Source organism: Symphodus melops, assembly GCF_947650265.1.
Source record: "Symphodus melops genome assembly, chromosome: 1".
NCBI classification, from domain to species: domain Eukaryota; kingdom Metazoa; phylum Chordata; class Actinopteri; order Labriformes; family Labridae; genus Symphodus; species Symphodus melops.
Window position 1 is genome coordinate 23,958,972 of NC_136691.1, and position 24,669 is coordinate 23,983,640.

The 24,669-nt window shown below is 44.7% G+C and overlaps 2 protein-coding genes across 5 annotated transcripts in view; both read left to right on the forward strand.

The window, feature by feature from the left end:
* enah (ENAH actin regulator) overlaps positions 1 to 4,256 on the forward strand; it is a 124,954-nt gene extending 120,698 nt beyond the window's left edge. For all 4 annotated transcript variants that reach the window (XM_079339332.1, XM_079339331.1, XM_079339333.1 and 1 more), the window contains one exon: positions 894 to 4,256. In XM_079339332.1, coding sequence (XP_079195458.1) covers positions 894 to 931 — 38 coding nt within the window. In that variant the 3' untranslated portion in view covers positions 932 to 4,256. The remainder of the gene's footprint in view (positions 1 to 893) is intronic.
* A 2,677-nt stretch (positions 4,257 to 6,933) lies between these two features.
* lbr (lamin B receptor) lies at positions 6,934 to 23,291 on the forward strand. The gene is made up of 14 exons (XM_079339468.1): positions 6,934 to 7,131; positions 13,403 to 13,577; positions 13,778 to 13,993; positions 14,551 to 14,637; positions 16,537 to 16,708; positions 16,918 to 17,114; positions 18,970 to 19,024; positions 19,115 to 19,309; positions 19,395 to 19,498; positions 19,696 to 19,821; positions 19,906 to 20,074; positions 20,772 to 20,852; positions 21,039 to 21,161; positions 21,812 to 23,291. Exons 2-14 carry the CDS (start codon positions 13,413 to 13,415, stop codon positions 21,970 to 21,972), a joined length of 1,851 nt encoding a protein of 616 aa, XP_079195594.1. The 5' UTR covers positions 6,934 to 7,131; positions 13,403 to 13,412; the 3' UTR covers positions 21,973 to 23,291.
* The last annotated feature ends 1,378 nt before the right edge of the window (positions 23,292 to 24,669 follow it).

Below are 24,669 nucleotides of genomic sequence, written 5' to 3' on the forward strand. Positions count from 1 at the left end.
TTACATTCTTGACCCGGGGGTAAGATTCACAGTCTGAGTCTGATTTCTTTTCCAGTGAAAAGGTTGAGTGTGGTTGCCTTTCCACAGCAGGAGAACGGAAGTGGAAACGTGTACTGAGGCAGGATAGGGAATCAGCAAGCAGTTAGAAGGAGTGGTATGGGGCAATAATCCACAAACTATGCCTATAAAATGGCTTATGGGTAGCTTTCACAGGAATAGACGAACACGAACACAGGGCCCCTTCAGGAGGATTTCCTACTGTCATTCTTAAATGTGCACTTTCTGAGCCACTGCTGTCGTTTAGATAAGCAGCTCTGCAAGGCCGGCTGCCCGGGTTCAAATCCCACATGTGGTTCCTTTCATTCCCCGCTCTCTCGCTCTTTCCCTCTCTCTCTCTTTCTTTCTCTCTCTCTCTCTCTTTCTCTCTCTCTCTCTCTTTCTCTTTCTCTTTCTCTCTCTCTCTCTCTCTCTCTCTTTCTCTCTGATTTCTGACTCTGCCCTCTCCTCTCTGTCCGACCTCTTCAATAAAGGAATAAGAAGACCAACAAGTAATCTTTAAAATAATAAAAAGGAAACTGACAAATTTAGGATATTTTACTTTTCTTCAAAGTATCCTGATAGAAATCTATGAAAGTAGTGATCAGTGCGTGCACCTCGTGTTCACAGGCCAAAGTCCTCGAGAGCGGACAACCTGCGGTCGATCCGACCTCTGGCTCCTCTCCCGCATGTTGTCTTGACTCTGTCCACTGTCCTGTCTCTCTAAAGACATTCAAAGGATGAGTTTCACAAACCTCTCTGTCCAGTGAGGAGATGAAGCTCAGACCCACATCTCTCTCTGACATAAATCCTCCTCAGGGGTGAAGTACTAAAGAACTTTCTTTTTGTCTCCTCAGCAATCAGAGAGGAGCTGGGCAAGTCCAGCACAGCGTAGAGGATCCAGAGCGTCCTCCTCAGAACATCTACATCCACGTGAGCCGCAAGAAAAACCCGCACGGTCAAATCCAGACAACCCGACCGAGAAAAACAATCCAATCAAAGAAGGAGTGGAGACGGCGACGATGACAATGATCACATTCAAACTGAGACAGGACTTTATCTGGGGCAGAATCGGACGCATCAACAATGGAGCAGGTGGGGGGTGGGGGTGGGGGGTATTTCTCTGTGACTCAGAATCCATTCTACAGAATCCTGATCCTGCTGCCTCCCCCACAGACTGCTCCTCTCACTGAGGGCTTCGCATCCTGGACGACAGCGCACAGTCTGAAAGAGAGCGTCTTTATGCAAAGATGATTTTCTCTTTTTGTTCTGAAATAACTAGAAGGAAAAAAAAAAATAAGGTCAACAATATTGAACTCTTCAGTGATACTAACCACCTGAACAGTAGCATCCACGCTGAGAGCCGCGTGACTTACTATCAAACACTCACTTTTTGTTAAGAGAGAACGGAGACAGGAAGACAGTAGGGATGGAAATACAAACTTTTTTTCCCATAATGCCATAGGGTAGCGTGTGTGTGTGTGTGTGTGTGTGTGTGTGTGTGTGTGTGTGTGTGTGTGTGTGTGTGTGTGTGTGTGTGTGTGTGTGTGTGTGTGTGTGTGTGTGTGTGTGTGTGTGTGTGTGTGTGTGTGTGTGTGTGTGTGTGTGTGTGTGTGTGTGTGTGTGTGTGTGTGTGTGTGAGAGAATGTGGGACTGACAGTCTCTGGTGAGGTCCACCACTGCAGGACACTGTAAAGCTTGTCTTCCTTAAATACTATTTTAACCTGAAAATGTATAAAAGACACAAAAAGTTCTTTAGAAAAAGAGAATCTCTACGGAGCACGTCAGCGTGCGTGTTCAACTCTGGCCGGATCAAGTCGATCCACACCGGCTGCTCTCTCGTCCGCCTCTCCGCCATCTGTGGAATCATAACAGGAAGACAGGCGAGACGTTTGACCGTCTTTTCTTGGGTCACGCTGTTGAGTGAGGGTTGGACGAGCGAGCTGCGTGTCAGAAAGCAGCCAGTGTAGCTCTCTACCAAATGTTATCTTCTCACTCAAAGTGCTGATTTGCTAACATCCGTCATGCTCGTCTGTCGTGGCCAGAAATGTAGATAGAAGTGACTTTTCCTCCCAGGACACTTTGATTTGACTCTCTTTCTTTTTTTTATTTCAGTCGATGTCATGTGCGTCACATTTAGGTCCTACATCTGAAGCATGTACGCTCCTTTTCTTTATATGTCGAGGGTCACGAGTCTGCCAAGAAGTTGCATTATAACCGTCACATGTTTTATTGTTAGCAATAAGTGTAGCATCTATTCCTCACTCCACCCAGCATCTCTGTGTCCCGGCCCTTTTTGTCCCTGCTCAGCCCCCGTCTCTTTGTCCAACTGTGTCCTGGTGTGATGTTAAACTGGATATGAAGATGAAAGGAAACCACAGAGAAAGTCGGAGACAGGAAAAGTTCAGTTTTGATATTTTCTTTTCTATTCAAACCTACGATCGTGTTTCTTTAGCCACATCAAGCTGTTTAGTTTTACCCTTTATTTTTATTTGTACTGCATTACGTCCTCACAGAGCAGACTGTTGTCCATATAAGGACATGATAGTGCCATTGACTCTCTCCACAGTGCTTAGTGAGGATGGTTTGGCTCCAACTTTAACGTTTGGCCTTCTTTCCGTCTGCTGCTGTCCAACTCTGAGTGAAAGTGTTGAACCTGACAGACGTCTTCGATAAGGGACCTCCTTGTTTATTTCCATCCTTTCAGATGGGTGCTGTTTCTGCGTCACTTCAAGCTCAAAGTACAATCAACCTGACGGGGAAACGCCCACGTCCAAATAATGAAAGTCTGTGTTCTAATTCTGTACTCATCGTCTCGGTAATGTCCCGAGGAGACACAAATACAATCAGATGTCAGAACTGTCCAACAGCCATACACGGTATGATCCGCAACGCACACACAGACAATGCAGTGTGAGGCCTCAATCAGCACTGGTGCATGCATCAAAGTGAGAGCTGAGGATCCACCACAGTGAACCAAAAGAGCTCAGCCTGACTAACACGTTCATGAAGATGAACTTCAGGCACAGTCAGTAAGGAAACATCCAGCCTGCACATGGTTTTCCTCCTCACCCGTGGTTTCTATGGCTGTTGGATGTTGTATGACTCCGCTGTGTTTAAGGGCTTGGACATCATAGCTTTTCAACAAATGATGAGTGTTAACTGATATGAGAAAATATTTACCAGTAGTTTCTCTTCTTAGCTTTGCAGTCGATCAAATGAAATGTTCAGCTTTTAACCCCTCATCCACCCTTTTCTAAAAGGGAAACGCCCAGACAGGAAGCTCGTACACTGCGCATTGATCGCACATAAAGAGAAGAAGAAAAAAAACACCCCGCAGAATAATCCAACACGCTAAAAAACGTGCGGCTATCTCACCAAAGGATTCATCCTCACGGTCTCCTGCTCGACACGCTCCCTCTCAGCAAAGTCGCCTTTCTTCTGTTTGAATCATTTAGTAGAGAGATCTCTGACAGGATGGAGAGAAGTTGATCTTTCTGTCAAGCTATGTGGTTTGTGCCTTGTTCCAAAGTTGCATTTAAAGTGTTTCAGATCTAAAGAGAACTATAGTAATAATATGTGGGGACTGTCGTTCTGATCTCATGCAGTAGTTTAGTTTCTGTTCGCCTCTTTCCGTGGAGATCATGATGATTTCAAGGGAGCGTGGAATGACCTTGGTACTGTTCCCCACCATTTTTTTTTCTTTTTTACACAATATTTTTGTTTCATTCTGATGTGAGGTTTCTTTTCTAACAGCTCCGAAATACAATCCGATCTTTAAAAAAACTGAGATAACGGATCAGTGCGGCTTCAGAGACAGTCGGACGAGACGTCCCTTCACCTGTGTAAGTCCACACGTATGCCTGGCTGGTTTCCTCACGTCCTTTGAACGTCTCAGAGAGCGTGGTGGCTCAGCAGCTTTCTGAACACGCTTGAGGATCTTTTTGGTCGTCTTCTCCATGAACAGAAGAGCGCTGGTTGAAACATTTCTCGTCTGTCAACCCTTTTTTCTTTTCTGCTGAGGGAACTGATGGGATGGTGAAGGAGAGGGAAATCTTTGCAGAGATGACGATGGCTGATGTAGGTTCGGAGGGTCGGGTTCCAGACATATTCTTTAATCATCTGCATTGTACCATACTGTTCTCATGTTCATTAGTCTTTTCTTACGTGCTAACATATTGTTTTGTTTGAGCAGATTAAATAAAAGTTGCAATACAAGACCGGAGCGTGTCTTCTTCTTTCTGAAGTGACTGATTGTAAACAAACTTCATTCACACACCTGACGGCCATGAACTGGAGTCTTTGTGGCCAGCGTGAGTCAAGAGCTGAAGGAATCAAAGAGCTGATCAAAGCTGATCGTTTTCCTTGGAGGTGCAAGAGAGCGACATCCGGAGGACATTAAAGTAATATAGTTCACTTCTGGATATATATTATACAATTATTATCCACCATGATCAACATCAACTTTACTGTACTTAACATTCAGACAGCACAACGATTAATTTTCTTCTTTGTTCCTTTTCATCAAACTTTACACACCACATTGTGAACAAACATTTCAAACTAAAAGAGAACATCTCATGGGAACATTCAGTCATTAATTATCCAGTATTATTTCCTCACGTGGTTACACCAGGTACACCTCTGTCTCAAAGTCCATGGACGCTGTCTGGCTGTTTGAATGCACGTCACGTCTACGCTCAGCAGAGGAGAACAGGAAGTGCCCGATGACAGCGAGAGCCTGCATGATGAGCATGCCTTACTGCAGCACTTCCTCCTGGTGCGGCTGAGGTATATTAAGCTCGGTAGAACTGCACTGCTGTGAAGAGACAAGGTGAGGAAAGGAAGAAACGACAATCCTGAAGTCAACACACAAAGGGGTTTGTAATTTGTAGGACGAAAGAAAAGGGGAAAAGTTGTGTCACAAAGATTAGGGAAATATTTAATTCACCAAAAAGGGAAACAGGTGTTTGTATTTTAAATGACATAACCATGAACAACTTCCTATTTAAAGTGTTTACAACAAACGTCTGTCTGTGATTAAAAACATATTCAGTCTTATTGTGTATGTCCCTCTGAGGGGATGAATGTCATGATCTCAGGGAAGAACGTCCACTAGCTTTAACAACATTAGTCTGCTCATAACTCTGTTTTTAAGATGACAGGAGACTTCCACAAGTGTTTCCCTGCAGCTTCTCGTCACAATGCAAACAGTGAAACTTCCTGTGGGCGGAGCACCGAGCGCTCTGGCTGTGCATCTGCAGTTCATTTGAGGTTGTGTTTGACTTGTAGCCAGTGAAAGGCTCTGCTCTGCTGTGGTGAAAGCTGCAAGAAAGGAAAATAGTCTGAGCCGCAGAGAGAGAGAGATGAGGAAGCTTCTGTTCATGCAAAGAGGACACAGCAATGAGCTGCTTCTCCTCTCTTTAATGTGTTGAACCAGTGACTGTGTCTGTGACGGGAGGATTCAGTCACTCTGATGGTACATCAAGGTTAAAGTGATTCAAACACGAGTTTCCCTTCTGACTTTAACTGTGAACAGTGTTTTAGTCTCACACGCTTCCTTAAAGAGGGAATCAAAGGTCAACAACGTGTTAAAAGTAATGAGCCACAAGGTCTGACTGCTTCAAGTCGAACCATTATCAATGTTTGCTTTTTATGTTCAGGGCGAGAAGTTGTCTTCCTCTCTATTATTAAAAATAAATAATGTCTCTTATTTATTTCACTTTGGGTGCATTTTTCTCATTATACTAGATTATAACAGAGATTATTAATACACAATGTTTCATCCATGTGTCTTAACTAATTCTCCAGTTGGACGTGCATCGATCAATTCTGCTTCACATCTAAACCATTCGGCAGACGGTCTGGGTTCAGGTTCTTACCCCACATGTCGGTCCTCTCTCTCTCTCTCTCTCTCTCTCTCTCTCTCTCTCCCTCTCTCCCTCTCTCCCTCTCTCTCTCTCTCTCTCTCTCTCTCTCTCTCTCCCCCCATGATGTCTGATAAAGGCCCCAAACATAAAAAAAAAACACTTTTTAGGGAGTTTTAAAACCATTTTAACACATTTATTAAAAAGCCCTGAACATTTAATGTGAGACAGGATGGAAGGCAGTAAACAGACCTGTACTCATGTTGATATTTGTATATCTCTGCCGCAGCTAAATATACATCTTCTTATATCTTGCTATGCCCAGGTCACTCTTTCTTTTTCCTTTTGAATTGTTTTAATCTTTTAATTAGACAGAAGCCCTCATAAAGGACAAGTGTTGTAAATCAGCAGCTGATACTGCATCAGACTGCTGTTTCCAGTTTGTCTGTATATTGTATCTTTCCCTTTTACAAAAATAGAAATATCAGCTGATTTTTATTCTGATTTTTTGGATTGTTGTTGAATGCAACATGAATATAAAGTTAATTATTGGGCAAAATGAAGGTTTAATGTGTATCAGAATCAGAAATACTTTACAGGGAATTAAATATATCTACAGTAGGCTACTTACAAAAACTACACAGGCAGTGTTGAATGTGCCTTGGTTTTTATTTAATTATCATTATTTGGGGAACTGGTGTTTTTGTGTTTTTAATGTTGAATCATTGTGTTCCTCACATTTCAGTTGAATGTTTATAAAAAAAAAACCCATTGTGATTGTTTGGGGCTGTTTGAACTTTTCTAATTACTATCATTGAAAAAGAATTTTGTTTGTGATTTTTCTGTAATAACGTAGAAGACGTTTCTAACAGATTGACAAATGTTTCCCTGGTTTTGACATTTACACCGTTTGACCGATGGTAATTTGACGCCAGTAAACAAAGTAGACGTCACTCCCTCACAGCCAATCACAACTGATTTAAAACCCAGTTGTAGCCAATGAAATCGCGGAGCTTTTTGAAATGAACGTCGAGCGAGCCAATCAGCAGCCTTCGCGCCTTTCTTGTCACTGGTGGTTTCGCCCAGAGAGGGAGGGAGCGAGCAGTACGTCAAACGTTAGCTGTGTCCGCTTTTTAAAATATTACCGCTTAATAAATTAATCCCTCGTGTTTTAAAGAATATCGTGTTCATCTCTTTTAATTACTGGGATTATTCGCGTAAAGTCAAGGTAAGTGAATACACCACACTCACGTTTCTGACGCAGAATAGCGAGCCGCTTTAGGTTTGTCTTTGTTGAGAAACAGACAGGCTGCGGCGGGGTCGATGTCACCGACTACTTCCTGGTGTCTCAACTTATTTAAGTACGAGTTACTGTTTAAAATGTGTCTTTGTTGTGGTAGTGTTTCTCTTTAATACGTATGATTTAATAAAAGGTGTTAGGTAACTTCGACTTGGAGCTTTTGCTCTGCTTTAAACGACGTGCAGGTTTACGGAGAGCCAGATTAACGGACCGCTGGAATAGAAGGGCAGAAATTAGACGGCGCCCGTTTAGCGACCAGGTTGCTGCGGTTACAGGCGCTCGCGCTGCTTTTCAGTTAAACATGCAGCTTTTTTATTTAAGGTTTTACCTCTGGATAATAAGACTGAATGAAGCTGCATAGACATTATGTGTACATGTTGACGTGCTAAATGGTTAGCGAAGCTTCTGGTTTCGGTATTAACGGGTTTGAATGCGTGACGTTTTCCCTCCTTTCGCTTGTTTGTAAACGCGACGGCGCGGGTAATCTTTAAGCTAACGAAGCTAACGCTAGGTGTTGTGAAAGAAACTGCTCCCCTTACATTACAAATAGGTCATGGCATGAATTACTTTAACACTGTTCGATATAAAAAAGAATACACTCATGTTATAGCTGCATATCTTCACGTGTTGGACCTGAAAGTTGAAAAACAGGCGTGTGAGGATAGCGGATGTTTCGACTTTAAATGACATGAAGTTGATATTTGAGGGAGCATCACTGCAGGGATTAAAGCTGGTGTCCTCATTGAGTCAGCTGAAAACATGCAGACCTGTCTACACACAGAAGCAGTCCACTCAGCATTGAAGAGAAACTCTTGAGGGCTTCATTGCAGGTGGAGCGAGACAAAGTTTTTCCAACCCGGTGGTGTGTATTTAAAACCCCACCCACGTTACAGTCCACACATCCTGTGATCGGCCGACCTGAGCACGATGGGAAACACTCAGCAGGCTCACATCTGTCCGCATGATCCTCTGCAGGAGAACCAGGAGAGCAACTTTGGGTCTGTGTCTCTTATTTTAGCCTTTTACAGGATTACATCCTTCACTAGTGGATCAGGAATAGACTGAGTATGATTTGACTCTCCTGTTGGCAGTAATCCTTGTGAACAAGCTTGTAAAAGGGTCGTTGTAGTCTTTATATCAGCGGAGTTAGTGTGAATTTATGAGACTTTGATGAAGCACAGATCGACTTTAAGTGACTTGTATAGTGTATGGTAAGGTGTGTGTGTATACTAGTAAACTAAGTGTTGTATTTCTTACTAAAAGTGCGATAAATAAACACTGGTCAAATTTAAAATGATTCCAAAGAAATCTGTCTGAACAGTGAGCTGACTTCATATAAAAACAGGAAGCAGATAGATAGATGATCCCGAGGGATCAATAAAGCAGCGACACCTGTCAAGTTTTCAAAGTCAATCCTTTAAACTGAAGTGTCAAAACGTTGTCATGGAGACGATCTGTGAGCTCTTCGGAGACTGTGCGAGCTGTGAGCATTTAAAGTGCCTGAACATGGTTCTGGATCGATGACAAAGATCTATAAATCACGTCAGTATCAGGCCTGATTTCAGACCGGCTCTGTCCACTCTCTACTTGAGAGTTTATAATATTTGTTATCCTTTTCATGCTCCTCACGCTCTAATTCTCATCAGAGCAGGCTTTCAACGCTCCCTGCTGTTTATTACAAAGTGGTAACACCTGGAATATAAACACACCTGTGTGCTGACAGGAGGCTGTCATTAGAATCGACACACAGTGAACGTTGAAGACCAGTAACAGTGTATTACATACTGTATATAACTTAGTTAATGCTGTTTTACTGCAAACTCTCCAGACAAAGCCTCGGCTCCATCACGCTCCTGTTTGTTAGTTTACAGTCAAAGGATTGAGTCGTATCGATGTAGGCACACGTCGATTTCCTCTACAGATAGAAAAAGATAGATCAATGATGTTTACTGCTGTGATTACATAACAAGACAAACGCTTCTGCTAGGTGTCATGTACATCCTAAACTCTGCATCATGTAACAATAGTGTCAAACATTTCCTTTCCAGTTTTCCGACATGTTTCTTTGTTTTAAACTGACAGAACAAATTTGATACATCGCTGCAGCTCTTGAAGGCGTTACTTTTTCTAACATTAAAGAAAATGACGAGTCCACCTGTCTTAATAAAAACGAGTGGACTCCCAGTTTCATAAAGTCCTTGCCTGGTGGTCTGTGACATCACTGGATCCCCTCGATTGGACAGGCGGCTTTGGGAAAACCTGGCAGGGACAGACCTGTCAGCAGTTCTGCAGTTAGTGTGCCGCTTTCTAGACACTGAGCCTCCCTGGTCTCTGATGGACCATAATGCTGACCTTGCCTGGCTTACCTCTTTGTGTGGGCTCATGCACTCTACAGTAGGGTGTGTGGGCTTTTTTTCTCCTGCCATTTGAAAGTTGCTGAAGTCAAGTCTCACTGAATGTTTGGAGATTGAACCCAAAAATGAATTCAGTGTCATCAGACACCAAAGTTGATGTCCTGAGAGTCTGACAGGCCAAAAGAAAACAGACGGAAACATGTTTTAACCTGCTGAGGCCCCGTTTACATGGAGATGCTGTGACAGAAACGCATCGAAACGACCGCACTCCAGATTCAAAGTACAGACCGTCTACACGGCAGATCTTGCCTGAGTGAAAACGATGTAGTTCTCACGCCTGGCCAGTAGTGGGCAGTGGAACTTTACAACGCGACACTCACCAGTACAACCACTTCCTCCACAACATCCTCTTTAGCGGCTAGTTCTCCCAAGTCTTACCTAAACGCTGCGTATGGTCGCCCTGTGCTTGGGTAAAGGTTGAACTATTTGCCGCAAGTGTTCGATGCTCTTTCTGCGGCGACACACACGATGTATCATATCAAGGTTCTGTCATAAGAGACTATACAACAAGAATAGCTGCTGAAGCACATAGCACAAGCAAATCCGCCGCCATTGTTGTTTGTTTGTTCTCGACTACTGCGCATGTCCAAATGTATGGGGGGAGGTGTGGTGAGGTCATCCCAGACAGAGATTTCGCTCAGTTTTGTTCACATGGCAGCGATACACCCCCGTATACGTTTCGTTCCACCCTGGAGGTCGAATTCAAAAGCTTGCGTTTTCACCCTTGTGAAACACAGACGCCGTGTGAACGGAAGGCCAATCCGATATTCAACTGTTTCGTTTTGCTGTCACAGCGTCTCTGTGTAAACGGGGCCAGAAAAGAAAATGAATACATGTTCTAAAAGGTGTACTGTGACAGTGTGTTGGTAGGTGATGATGTATTGTTGTACCTGTGTGTTTGATATTTGGGAACAAAGTAAAAAGAGTGTTTGAAGACTTTAAGTTTCAGCAGGAGGTGGTTCTTTGATATTAAACATATTCCCCTCTTCAGAATGAATTAGATACACTTTATCTGCTTCCCGTCCAACAGTCCTTCCCTAAGCTCAGTGAGCGACAGCTTTATATGGAGCGCCTGCTTTATGGGTCAGACGCTGGAACAGTGGAACATGTTTTTAATGTTGTGATGGCGACGTTTAGTGATCTCTTCATGAGCCAGCTGAATGAAGACGAATATTTGTCTGACTGTAGACTCCAGTGAGCCGTGGTCTGACACTGGATCAGCACGGTGGCTCGGTGTCAGTCTGAAGGAAGCGTAACAACCCCGCTCTCTGCCCACCTCCAGCTTCTGGTTATAAGAACAGTCACTCCTGTTTATAACCTACAGTTATCAAATCAAGTGGACTTGACAGACTGTTGAACTGGACCGGTCAAAAACATCCCGACCACGGTCAATCAAAGAATGGAACGAGTGAGGAGTCGAACTGTGTGATGAACCGTTACACAGATAGTGAAGTTCAGCAGAGTGAAGTCTCCTTTTTTAGTGACCTTGCAGTCGAGCTGAAACGATTCCTTGAATAATTCGATTACAAAAATTCATCGAGGAATTTTCGCTGCCTCGAGGCTTCGTTAAGTTTTTCTCTTTTTTTTCTTTCTTTTTGCGTCAACAAAACTTTATGTGTATAAAACACGTTTAATGTAGCTGCAGCTACCTGCTCCTCTCTCTGACACACAGACACTTCAGCGCTAACACCCACACACGCTAACTTTTAGTAAGCACACAGTTGATCCGTGATCCATACGACCGAGTCGGGAACGCGAGATCCGGTCAAACAGTCGGCTTTTCGCCGTTCACTCTCTCCGTGTTTGCAGCTAACATAACGATAGCAACGTCCTAGACGTACGTCTATGGTCTCTGTAGTCTGTGAGCGCGCTGAATGCACGCGCTGCAGGAGCAGACAGAGATACACTTTTAATAATATACAGGCTGATTATATTAAATCTCTGTCGTCTTCAAAGCTAAACCAAGACAGAACTTGTTTGTGGAATAATAATTTAGCAAATATATATTTAAAGTTTCGCAATCTCCTGATCTGACATGATTGATTCAACAGAACATAATGCTTTCTCAATTAAATGTACTGTAACAGATGTGTAGGCTACACAAAACACTATTTGTTATTTCAGCCATTAAAACGTGTTTGGCCTGTATTTTTCATCTACCTGCCGCCTTGACCAGTGAATCAAAAAGTGAATTATGGACCCTGTCAGTAATATGGTGAGCATCATCAGCAGCTGTAGAGCAGAGGTGGTTGGCTGTAACAAGCAGGCGTTACCATGGTAGCTGCAAAAAAGCAGGTTTGTAGGGACGACCCAAGACGAGTTAAACCTTAATTAAGCAAAAGTATGATTTATTCGATTACTCGATTAATCGATCGGGATATTCGATAGAATACTCGATTACTAAAATATTCGATAGCTGCAGCTCCACTCACCTCAAAACATGGATCATGTACCTGACCGAGTTTCCTCTAGTGGAGCGTGCATGTATGACTGATAGAGGCTTGATTTTGTTACTGGCTTTACTTCCTGTTTTAACCGAGCGGTAACCTCCCATGTTGGAAAATGAGAAAATGAGGCCAATGTGAAAGTGCCAAACTGTGCAGTTCATCAAGTGTCCACTTGAGGCCGCCTGCAGGAACGCCACACGAGGTGTGATCAGTTATTGTCGTCATGGACACACACTGTACGAGGAATGTGTACGAAGGCTTTAAACCCGCCTCAGATCTGAAGTTAGTCTGAGACATCATTTCCAACATGGCGGCTGCTGCTGATAAGCTTCCGGAACAGATGGCTTCGTCCCTTCATATTTACTTTGTCTGAGTTTTTTCCACGTTATTCTAACCAGGTGGAAGTTGTGCGTCCTCCTCCTCAGCACTTTAGACCAGTTTGTCACATCCTGAGTGTTACGTTGTGCCATGTGTTGAGTGATGAACAATGTATTTGTCTTTCTAAAGTTTAGAGACCAGGAGCTAGTGGAGAGACCTCTGTAGTGTAGAGATCCGTGCTTCAGTTTGAGCACTGAAAGGCACGGGCGGCTTTTACAAAGCTGTTCATTGCATCCCATTCTCCGCTGCTCTTAACCATGTCCAGCTAGGCTCATCTGCACTAACACATTGGGTCTGTGTGGAAACAATCACACAAACTTCTGATGCCATATAAATACAGCTACTTCACTTAATTTCCCTCGGGATCAATAAAGTATCCATCCATCCACCATCCCCTGTTTTCTGAAGCCTCCACCAAAATATAAAAAAATTAAAAAGGTCCAAACAAAAGTAACATGTTTTACTTTAGTTTGTCAAAAAAAAAAAAAAAGCCTGACAATCCTTCTTCTGTTTCTGCTCCCCTTCTTGTTGTCTTTACCCTTTCTCATCTTACGTTCTTTTCTCTCATGATCAACTCGTTAGCCATCACTCTCGCATACTGACTCAATCCAACATGTCCTAATTGACAGAGAAATGTGTGCCAGACTGCAAGCGTGTGTCCGGTCAGATGCGCACTAAACGGTGGAAGAAAATCCAAACAAGCCTTTACGTTTGTAGAAGTTAACGTGAGTAAAACGTGAATGTTTAATGTTGATCCAGACAAACTGTGCAGTTTGAAGCGGAGCCATGCCAGGTGTTATTTTGAACTTTAAATTGATGATTGTACTCGCTCATTCCTTCCTCAGTGTCCATGGATGTGTGCTTTCATCTAAAAGCCAGTAACCATTTTTGGAGCTGAATGAACGCTGCTCACTGTGAGTCTGTTTGTTCATGTTTCATCTCTTCCCCTCGTCTCCTCAGGTTAGAAAGGATGCCGTCTGTGAAGTACCAGAGAGGGGACATGGTGATGGGCCGCTGGCCGGGCAGCAGCCTGTATTATGAAGTGAAGGTGCTGGGCTTTGATGCCAAAAGTCAGCTGTACACTGTCATCTACAAGGATGGAACCGAGCTGGAGCTCAAGGAGCAAGACATGAAGGTACGTGAACGTGGGACAGATGTTGTACAAGGCCGTATGACATGTTGTTTTTAGAAAACCAACCATTGTTAACCCTGAAATATGAACTCTTTAAATGTTGGCCGGGTGCAGATCAGATAAAATTATAATCTCGATGATACAGAAAGATAGCCTTGGAAAAGTTTGATTGTTAATAATACTTTTCTCCTTTTTCCCCCCAGAATGCAGCTGGTTTCCAGGCCCGTCCTCGCTCTCGCTCCCGCTCTCGATCCCCAGGCCGTCGCCGCAGCAGGTCACGCTCCCCGGCGAGGACCACGCGACGCTCGTCCTCCCGAACGGCGGCGGCTGTTGCTGCTGCAGCCATAACAGAGAGCGCTCCGTCCTCCCGCAGAGATGCAAGGCTGAAGGACGCCGTGGAAGTCCGGCTCAGTCCCCTGGTACGTTTGCACAGCTGACAGCGCTACGCTCAGAGTGAGCCATGACGTGTCCCTCTCTTTCCCTTTAATGAACTCCTCGTCTATCTCCAACACCTTCATTTTCTCCTTGGTGATCACAGTCTCCATGACCTCACAGAGCAGGACCCGTGGACCTGGCTTTGACACATGTCCCCAATGTCCACTTGAGCAGAGAAATACGTGTACAGGTGTTGAACTACTGGTTCACGCACTGACTCTGTCTATGACCTTCACTTCAGTATTTAGTTTGTTGAAGGAGTAGAGGATTGCTTGAAGAGGCTGGGACATGAAAGGATGAAAAAAGAAACGCAATCTGTTTTGCTGTTTGACCACATGTTCAGACCGTAGAATGGAAGGCGTGCGTGGCGTGTCCTCGATCATCAGCACCTTGTCCTCATGGGGACACATGTTTCTTTCTCTCTTTCTGGATTGTCACCACAACGCTCTCACGTTCCCTCTGCCTGTTCCTCACCTTGTTGTTGCTTTTTTTTGTCTCTCTCTCCATTCCCATCAATCTCCCTCCATTGTGTGACGGACAGGATCAGACAAAAGCCGCCGAGAACAATAGCAACAATAAGCATGAAAAGAAAGAGGAGGAGAATAACACGGCTAACAAAGTTACTGAGGTGAGTTCTCTCCTCTGAGCTTCATCTGTTTCCACTTAACTAAGAGACGCTTAGCGTGGACAACACACACACACACTTTTCTCTGTAGTGGTGAATGGGCTGTGAGGTAAGTCAGAGCTGCTGGAATGTCATGATGCATGCACGTTGGGGGGCCGTGTGTGTTTTTCCAGCGGAGAGAGGCTCCCCTCACAAGATGGGACTTCATTGATCCAGTCACACGGTACACTGCCATGTGCCTCCTCTTTAGTTTCCCTGACAGCTCTGTGACTGCTCTATACCAAAGAATGAAAAGACCTCGCATGTTAGTCCAACCTCTCTGTTTTGCCTGAATTCTTTCCGTTGTGTTCTGTGATGGTCCGGCGTCTCGAGTCTCTGTTAGTGTGACTGTGTAATCCTCATAGGTAGACCCTGTAAGAAGCTTTCTGAAGGAGCTCAGTCTGAGCTTTGGAAAAGTTATGTTCAGAGAGTCAAGCCTCATGATGACGACCTGCTGAAGGTTCAGCGTGTTAGATAGGATTCTTTCATGTTAGACTCTTGCTTTGATTTAGATCTTTTTCAGTCAAGCTGTCGTTCTCTGAATGGATCTTAGTGAGCTGATCTTCACACGAGATGATATGCCAGTCGTGTTCATGAACATGAACACAGACGGCCTGTGCAGAGACTTCCTGAACACAGAGGAGACTAAAGAGATCTCTAACTCTCATCACTCCTCTTATTACAGATTACACTTTCTTGATGTTTACTTAAGTGTGCAACATGTCCTCGTGCAAGGCACTCGACCCTGAGCGCTCCCGCTGCCTCGCCAGCAGCGTTTGAATGTTAACACTTAGGGTCTCTTGTCACAGCAGCGTCGACCATCAGGGTGTGAATGTGTCGGAAGTCAGAAGGTCTGTTTGAAACGTTGCATTCTGTAAATCATCAGAACTGGGCGCCAGACTAATGGCGTCCCGGGCACCAAAGGCATTTGTCGGTCTCTAACTAAGTAAACGTGATACCACACCACATGTCCTCGCACGAGAACATGCATGTCTTTTAGTTACTGTTCCCTCTGCGGTACTGATCTATCCCCTCATTCACAAACGGTTTCAGCACGACATCACTTCTACTGCTGTGCTCCATCATCAGCTTTCTTTAGACTGTAGACAAATATGTCATTATTACTAAACATTTCTTTCCTTTCCAAAACAATATCCCACCCAGGCCCTCTAACAGAAATGGCACACATTCATGGTGCATAAAAAAGTGAGTGACGGAGTTGGATCACGGCAGTAAGGACGCGTAGAACTGACTGCCAGGCTCATATTAAAAGTCGTCTAACCAAATTTACTCGGATAAAAACGTTTGGAAATATTTGATCATTAATGTCATTGACATGACTGCTTTGAATCAGAGACACTCTGTGTGTTTGTGAGCAGGTTTACTCACTCAATCATTCAAGCACTGGTATAATACCCCTGTCATGGTTTCTATGACCTGAACAGCAATATGAACAAGTGTATAAGTGAGTAATCTGAGAAACATTTAGATAAGAAATATGATTATTGATGTTTCCTTCTGTATTGTGGTACATTTCATTATTTCCATGTGCCAACATGCAGTTTGTAATGACAGATGTTGTGTTTTTAATCCTGTAGTCTTAAATGTTATCTTTAGCAAGTGCTGAAAATTCTAATAAATTTAAATTAAAGATTACAGACCATAATAAGCAACATTTGTTTTTCGGGACATTCTGAGATGACTTCCCAGCTGATACGTCCCCTCTCAGCGCTGAGCGCCCTCTGCACACAGACAAACCCCTCAGGATCTTTTGTGGACGATCCCAATGGGAGCTTACTCAAAATTGTCCTCACTGTGTTGAACCTTGACCTCTGACATGTTAATCTTTTCTGTCTTTTTCAGGTGGAGGCGGAGCCTGAGAAGAACCAAAGCCGCTACAATCTGCGCCGCAGGAAGGACGACGGAGATGCCAAACAAGCCGAGGTCAAACCTGAGCAGCTGGAGGAGAAGGAAGCCAAGCTGGCTGCAGCGCCTGCTGCCACCTCCACCCCGCTCGACTTTGGAGGGAAGCTAGGTAGATGAATGATGGCGAGGAGAGCCACAGGTTGTCTTTAGACGACAGTATAGTGAACCATGCACAGCCTCTTTTTTTCTTTGTTTTTGATAGAGTCGAGGTCATGTGACACAGGGATCGTTCTCTTTATTGTAGTTGTTCAGCTCTACATGTAAACAAAGCCTGATCAAGTTGACAGCATGTCCTGGTTGCCCTTTTCTCTCTAATAGGAGCGTACTTCTGGTTGCTCTTCCTGCCCGCCTGGGTTCTCTTCCTGGTACTCCAAGTGAACCTGGAAGACCCCAGCCTGACCAACTTCCCCCCTCCTCTGCCCCTCCTCCAAAGCCTCTGGGATGCCCAGGCCTTTGGATTCGTTGTCCTCTGGATCTTATTCCAGGCCTTGATCTACATCCTGCCCATCGGAAAGGTGAGGGACCAGCTGACAGAGATGAATGGAGTCGGTTGTAGTTCCAGACATTTCTCCTCTGGTAACGTGCGTGAAACATCATCAGTGTGGTTTTTTTAACCCGCAGACAGGTGGAGATGGTTCATTTTCATAGCTTCCCATGTTCTCGTGTGCAGGAAAGACGCACCAACCAGCACAAGACTTTCAGTGAACTCTGGCAGGAAGCAGAGATTGGATTAATGGTCAGGAGTCACAGTTAATGAGATGAGCTGCAGGAAAGAGTAAGCTGTTTGCATTCTTCTCCTGGGTAATCTCTGCACTCAGATTCTAACTCGGTGCCTTAATCACAAACTTTATAAACACTTTAGTGTTCAGTTTGTCAGGCCAAGCAGAACCAAACGTCTCAGATCTGTGTTCGAACTCCTCTGATTTAGTGCCTGAACGTCACCCTGTGGGATCAACCACACGCTGTGTTACATCTTTACATTCAGTTAGGTGGAGGTCTTCTCTCAACCAGAAGGTCAAAGGTTCAATCTGCTGCAGCGACATGTCCAATGTGTACGAGTTAATACTGATGGACTCTTTACTGTGCAGCCTCTACCATCAGTGTGTGAATGGATGAGTTAATACTGATGGACTCTTTACTCTGCAGCAGCCTCTACCATCAGTGTGTGAATGGATGAGTTAATACTGATGGACTCTTTACTCTGCAGCCTCTACCATCAGTGTGTGAATGTGTATGAATAGATGAGTTAATACTGATGGACTCTTTACTCTGCAGCAGCCTCTACCATCAGTGTGTGAATGTGTGTGAATGGATGAGTTAATACTGATGGACTCTTTACTCTGCAGCAGCCTCTACCATCAGTGTGTGAATGGATGAGTTAATACTGATGGACTCTTTACTCTGCAGCCTCTACCATCAGTGTGTGAATGTGTATGAATAGATGAGTTAATACTGATGGACTCTTTACTCTGCAGCAGCCTCTACCATCAGTGTGTGAATGTGTGTGAATGGATGAGTTAATACTGATGGACTCTTTACTCTGCAGCAGCCTCTACCATCAGTGTGTGAATGGATGAGTTAATACTGATGGACTCTTTACTCTGCAGCCTCTACCATCAGTGTGTGAATGTGAATGAATAGATGAGTTAATACTGATGGACTCTTTACTCTGCAGCCTCTACCATCAGTGTGTGAATGTGTGTGAATGGATGAGTTAATACTGATGGACTCTTTACTCTGCAGCCTCTACCATCAGTGTGTGAATGTGTATGAATGGATGAGTTAATACTGATGGACTCTTTACTCTGCAGGTCACATACTGATGGTAGAGGCTGCAGAGTAAAAGAGCTTTGAGTCGTCAGAAGTCTAGACAAGAGCTGTACATCCATACACGTTTAGCGTTTAAAAAGAGCATACTAGTGCAGACCCTGATGTTATCACCCCAGCAGCTCAGCCTTCAGCTGTGCTCTCGTGTGAATGGAAATATTAACACAGAGTGATTAACAGGATTCTGCATGTGTCACTCTGACTTTAAAGAGCAGAGACGGACTGACTCAGTGTTTACTGCATCTCTGAGAGCGGCTTCAGGTTGTGTTTGTACAGACTTCTCATAAATCCATGATGGTTAAAAGATGCATCTCTCACGCCTCTTAGTTAAAACTTCAACTTATTTTGAGAGGGAAATGAGGTGTCTTCAGCAGAGACGGAAACCTTAGAGCACGCTCAGTCTCGCGTCTCCTCCTGACTTCAGGGAGGGCGTCACTGGCGTGTTTGAGAGGGGGGCCTTCGTACTGTTACTGTGAACGGCAAACAGAAGTATAAGCTCCCTCCTATGGTCTAATTCCAGTGTCTTCTGTTTCCCCTATGCAGCTGAGTGAGGGGGTTCCTCTCAGGACGGGAGAACGGCTGAAGTACAGAACCAATGGTGAGCTCTCTGTCTGCCGCTCTCACCGCTGTCAAGTCGACAGATGTCTGTGATCCCCGCTAACGTTTCCTTCTGCTCCCCTGTCCCAAGGTTTCTTTGCCGTCGTGTTGACTTCTGCCCTGGCTGCAGCAGCCGTGCACCAGGGCGTTGACCTCACCTACATCCACAGCCACTTCCTGCAGCTGGCCGTGGCCTCCTTCCTCATCTCCGTCCTGCTCAGCATCTACCTGTACGTCCGCTCTCGCTATGCTGCCCCGGAGCATCTGGCCCTCGGGGGCAACTCTGGTAAGAGGGGGGGCTTTATCCGTTTCTGGTCACTGGTTGTAATTTTGATTCCTCTTGGTCATACTCTTTTCTTTTTGTCCTACAGGACATGTGCTGTATGACTTTTTCAAAGGACGCGAGCTCAATCCTCGCATCAAAAACTTTGACCTGAAGTTCTTCTGTGAGATGCGCCCTGGTCTGATTGGCTGGGTGAGCAGACTCAATGTTTATTTCATTTGATGGTTTTATTTCTAATATTGGATTTAAAGAAAGTGGCCCTGACATTTCTTTCCGCACACTGCCCTCTACTGGCCGTGTGTAAAACTTAAGTTCCAACCTCAGACAGGAAGTGAGTGAACGCGCTGTTTGGGTGGCTGGTTCAGTCATTGTGTCTGTGTGTTCTTCAGTGTTTGATCAACTTTGCGATGGCGCAGGCTGAGATGAAGCTGCAGCGTCTGGATGCTCCGTCACACTCAATGATCCTCGTCAACCTCTTCCAGCTTGTCTACGTGGTGGACGGCCTCTGGAACGAGGTGAGCTCAGAGAATCACGAGAAAACGTTGTCTTAGTGACATCATCGACTCAGTCGCTTACTACCCGTCTCCCTGTTTCCCCAGGAGGCCATCCTCACCACCATGGACTTGATGCATGATGGTTTTGGCTTCATGTTGGCGTTTGGGGATCTGGTGTGGGTTCCCTTTACTTACACGCTGCAGGCCTACTACCTGGTCAGCCACCCGAACCCCCTGAGCCCCCCCGCCCTCGCCGCTATCATCACACTCAAACGTAAGAAGGTGCAAAGCACTCAGTTATATAACACTGTGTGTGCGCATAGTTCTTTCACCATAAACCACAGTGTGTAAAGAGGCGAGAGGTGTGGCGTCATGGCCGCCACCTGGACTTGTCTGCTGGTGCCGTGTCTTACAGGTCACGAGCAGGGTAAAGTCTGAAAGAGCTACAGAGCAGAAACGAGGTTTCAACCCAGATAAAAAAAATGTGTTTGGAGGTCACTCAGAGGTCAAAAGAAAAACTGCTTTTTGCTGGGTTTGTGTCTCTGTTACTGCTTACGTTACGTTCGTTCAGCACTCAGCCTGCGGTGCGGTCACGCTGCTGAACTCTGACCTGTGTACCTTCGTTAGCTTTAAACGCACCATGATGACCTCTTGACGGAGGAAAGGTGGTAAAAGTGGCGCTGCCCGGCTCGTCGCCTTTGCCATGTCCCTTTTTGAAAGATTCAAAGCAACAACACACGGGACGTTTCAAACAGCCAGGTCACGTGCAGGTCAGTGCGTGGTGTACTGGTCACACTGGTGTTTAACACACAGTCACCTTCAAGTCTTCAACAACAGAGTTTACGTAGACGAAGTCGCAGGGAATGATGAGGCAGGAACACAGGATCTGAAGGAGCGTCTAACATGAGCTCGTACTCACTCAGCCTTTCTTCTTCGTCTTCAGCTTTTAAATGTGTGTTTCTGTGTTTCAGTTGTCGGCTTCTACATCTTCAGGAAATCCAACTCTGAGAAAAACACCTTCAGGAGAAACCCATCAGACCCCAAAATGTCTCGTAAGTCCTCCTGATTTCTACAGCAGACCACAAACTGTTACTACCATCAGACTGTGGCTCAGAGTCAAACGGACTGTCAGGGGTTCGATCCCCAGCTCCTTGGTCCTTGACCAAAGAGAAGAGAAGGCCTGAAGAGAACAAGCTGCTGTTCAGTGACCTCAGTTTGACCTGTGTTTGTCTGTCCAGATCTGAACACCATCCCCACAGCCACAGGGAAGAGTCTGCTGGTGTCTGGCTGGTGGGCTGTGGTCCGCCACCCCAACTACCTGGGAGACCTCCTCATGGCTCTGGCCTGGTCGCTGCCCTGTGGTGAGTCACATTACAGACGATCAGATGCTCCCTCAGTATAAATGTTAGCGCCGTATAATCCTCCCCCTCAAAGTGTGCTGACTGCGACTAGTTCCCCTCTTTTCATCGTGCTTTTACACAGTATATAGTTGAGCGCTCTTTTAAATGAAAAGTCTGACATTAAGTTAGAGGGAGCAGCGGAGTCGAGCAGAGAGCTCACAAGCTAACGCTCTGTACTTCATAACGAGAGCTGGAGGGAGCAGCAGTTTAAACTCCACTGAACACCATAGAAGTCATCACACAGGACCACCTATTAAACTCTTCTCTCTGTGAGGCCTTTAAAAACACAGCGCATGATTCTCTCTTTTTAGCAGAGAGAATCATGCTCTGCACTTTACAGTCCGATGTGACAAAGCCGCTCACTCAGAACAAAATCTCTCTCTGAAGAGTGGATGGATGTAATACTCATGGAGTGGCAGGGAGCTTGAGTTAAGTCCTGTAGCGTTCAGTGTGTGATGGACGACGCTGCACGGGACACAGCCCACTGTCTGAATTAAAAATTAGGTTTTACAAGCGCGTCCTATAATCGGGATGTGACGGTAACCAGTTGTCTTTAAAGATGAGAGGAGACAACATGAACATGCTGTAATCTTTGTGTCTGTGTGCTCCAGGCTTCAGCCACCTCCTCCCATGGTACTACATGATCTACTTCCTCATCCTGCTCGTGCACCGAGACTCCCGCGACATGACCCAGTGCAGGAGGAAGTACGGCTCGGCGTGGGACGAGTACTGCCGGACGGTCCGCTACCGGATCATTCCCGGCGTCTACTAAGAAAGCGACGGACTCTCCTGAGCTCAGGCCCCTCTTGTGACTGCTCACCAACGAACCAAACAACCGAACATCGACTGACTGATTTGTATTTTAGATTTTATTTTTTACAAAGAGTTTTAAAAAAGATCTCCTCTGTGGACTTGAAGGCACTGCAGAATATTTTCAGGAAAAGAAAAAAAAAAGACACTCATTGGTTTAATGGACTGTTTGAAGAAATGCCTTCTTTTTTTTTAAAATCTAAAAATAACTTCAAAATATTGTTGTAAAAGTTTACAAAATGGGCGAGGAAAAGAAAAGCTCCTCTGCTGGGGGCGTCTTGTTGGGATGTATATTTGTGTATATACTCTTTGTTTTTATACCGCAGGAAAACTCCCAGCGTGCATCACTTCTGCTCACTTTCACTCTTAGCTTCCCGACGTTCCGACACGAGCTCGGCCGTGTCTGAACGTCTTCCTGCTCCGGTGGTGTGCTTGTGTGTATCCATGGTGACGTGACGGATTACAGACTGTCTCCAGGATTTCCTCGTGTAAAATGTGTTTATAGAAATCTAGTTTTGGAATTGAGAGTGTACAAAGGACTTAGATGCACTGTGTGTTTTATTTTCTTCTATTATGGATTCCAAAGTGTGTTTGATTTGGCTTTGCTACCTCAGGTTCACTCACTGTCCAGCCCCCCCCCCCCCCCGTGACAGTGCATGTTTATTATGAGTGTGACTTCATGACTTTTCAAAAGACAAAACAGGATTGCAACAATGACGTTTCAATCCGTTCTGAACGAGCGGCCTGACTAAACTTTGGTTCTCCCTCCTGCAGCTCATCCTCTCTGGGTTAGTTGTTCCATCACTGCCGCATGAATAAAGCTTGAATATTTTAGGTCATGACTTTTCAATTAAATTCATAGAGGACTGCTTTTTACAAACCCAAATAAGTTTTTTTTTTTTTTTTTGCACCAGACCTGCCAGCGTTTGTTTCTGCTGTGCTGAATGAAAACCATGTAAATATAGTTTGTTTTCAATTATGTTGTTTTTCCAACACCTAGCGATCATAGTCATGTTTCTCATTAGATATTTAATTTTGCTTTTCTTATTTTGTCGTCAGATTTGAGCCTCTTAGTTTGGAGCACAGTAGTTTCCACCTCGATGTGACAACATGAATGTCACTCTGTGAAGAAGAGCGCAATAAGATGCTTGTGGATGAAAACAATGAAGGGTTGATCAGATTGTCCTTGATGACCAAACACATATGTGAAAGTGTCTCAAAAAACAGCTGATCTGTACGCATGCTGCAGCATCAAATAAAGATTGACAGTATTTCTTTGAAGGCTGTGCTCAGTGTGTGTGAACTTGTCTGCTCGGGGCCAGACCTGGTTCTGGACTGGTTTGAACCTGAGGATCCTCCACCGACTCCATGAGAAAGTGTGACTTATAAAGTGTCTAAATTTTTCTGTCAGATTTATTTAGTAAAAGTTTAGCAGTTTGGACCAAAGCAAAAAAAAACTGGACGAGGCCAACACATTTAAAAACGTTCACACAAAAAAGACACACTGACCCACTGAACGCAGCTCCGCGACCCACTTTTGGGTTCCGACCGACCTGCCACTCGAGATGCACTACTCCAGACTACTTCCCTTCAAAGGGTGTGACCTGGATTTGATTCTGACCTGTGGCTCCTTTCCTGCACTCTTAATAATTCAGAAATCAGAGAGTTATCATGACCTAATGACACAATAACCTGTGTGTGTATGTGTGTGAGTGTGTTCAGGAGTGAGTGTGTTTGTGTGTGTGTGTGTGAGTGTGTTCAGGAGTGAGTGTGTGTGTGTGAGAGTGTGTTCAGGAGTGTGAGTGTGTGTTTGTGTGTATGTGTGTGTGAGAGTGTGAGTGGGTGTGTGTTTGTGTGTGTGTGTTAGTGTGTGAGTGTGTTCAGGAGTGTGAGTGTGTGTGAGTGTATGTGTGAGTGTGTTCAGGAGTGTGTGTGTTTGAGAGAGAGAGTGTGTTCAGGTGTGTGTGAGTGTGAGTATGTTCAGGAGTGTGTGTGAGTGTGTTCAGGAGTGTGTGTGTATGTGTGTGTGTGAGTGTGTTCAGGACATAGACTGTAAAAATAATGGACGGGACAAGGTCCCTTGTGGAGTGAAGCTTTTTTTTTTAGATCGCCCCCTACTGACTGGCTGCAGTATAGGTCTTAAACCCCGCCTCCTCAATGATAACAGACGGGACTTGGGTCAAACTGTTAAGTTAAAATACTCGTCACATAATTTTTTTCCAGACCTAAACTCTGCTGTGATCATTAGATATTATCACCCTACATGGTTTTCAAGTGCTCATTTTTCTGTGAAGTTTGTTTTAAATAAGTTATTTGAGGTTAAAAAACGGGATTTGACGTCATACGTGGCGATGATTGACAGCCGCGGATCTTGCGTAGCGCTCTTGGTAAATAAGCAGTTACGTCGTGAAGTGAAGCTGAGACGACATGGAGCTTTTCTGTTCAGTTTTTTCGTCTTTTTTGAGCTGGTGAAAGCTGTTTTTTCTGCAGTAAACTAATGTCACGGACCTGTGGACTCTAAAGGAGCTTTGCAGTTTTTTCGGTAAGTAATAAAGTTTGATTTATGTGCAAACCTAATAACTGACACGATATGTTGTTGTGAGTGAAATTGTATTGTACCTGACCACTGCTTCTCTTACCAGGGCGTTTGGTCTGATCT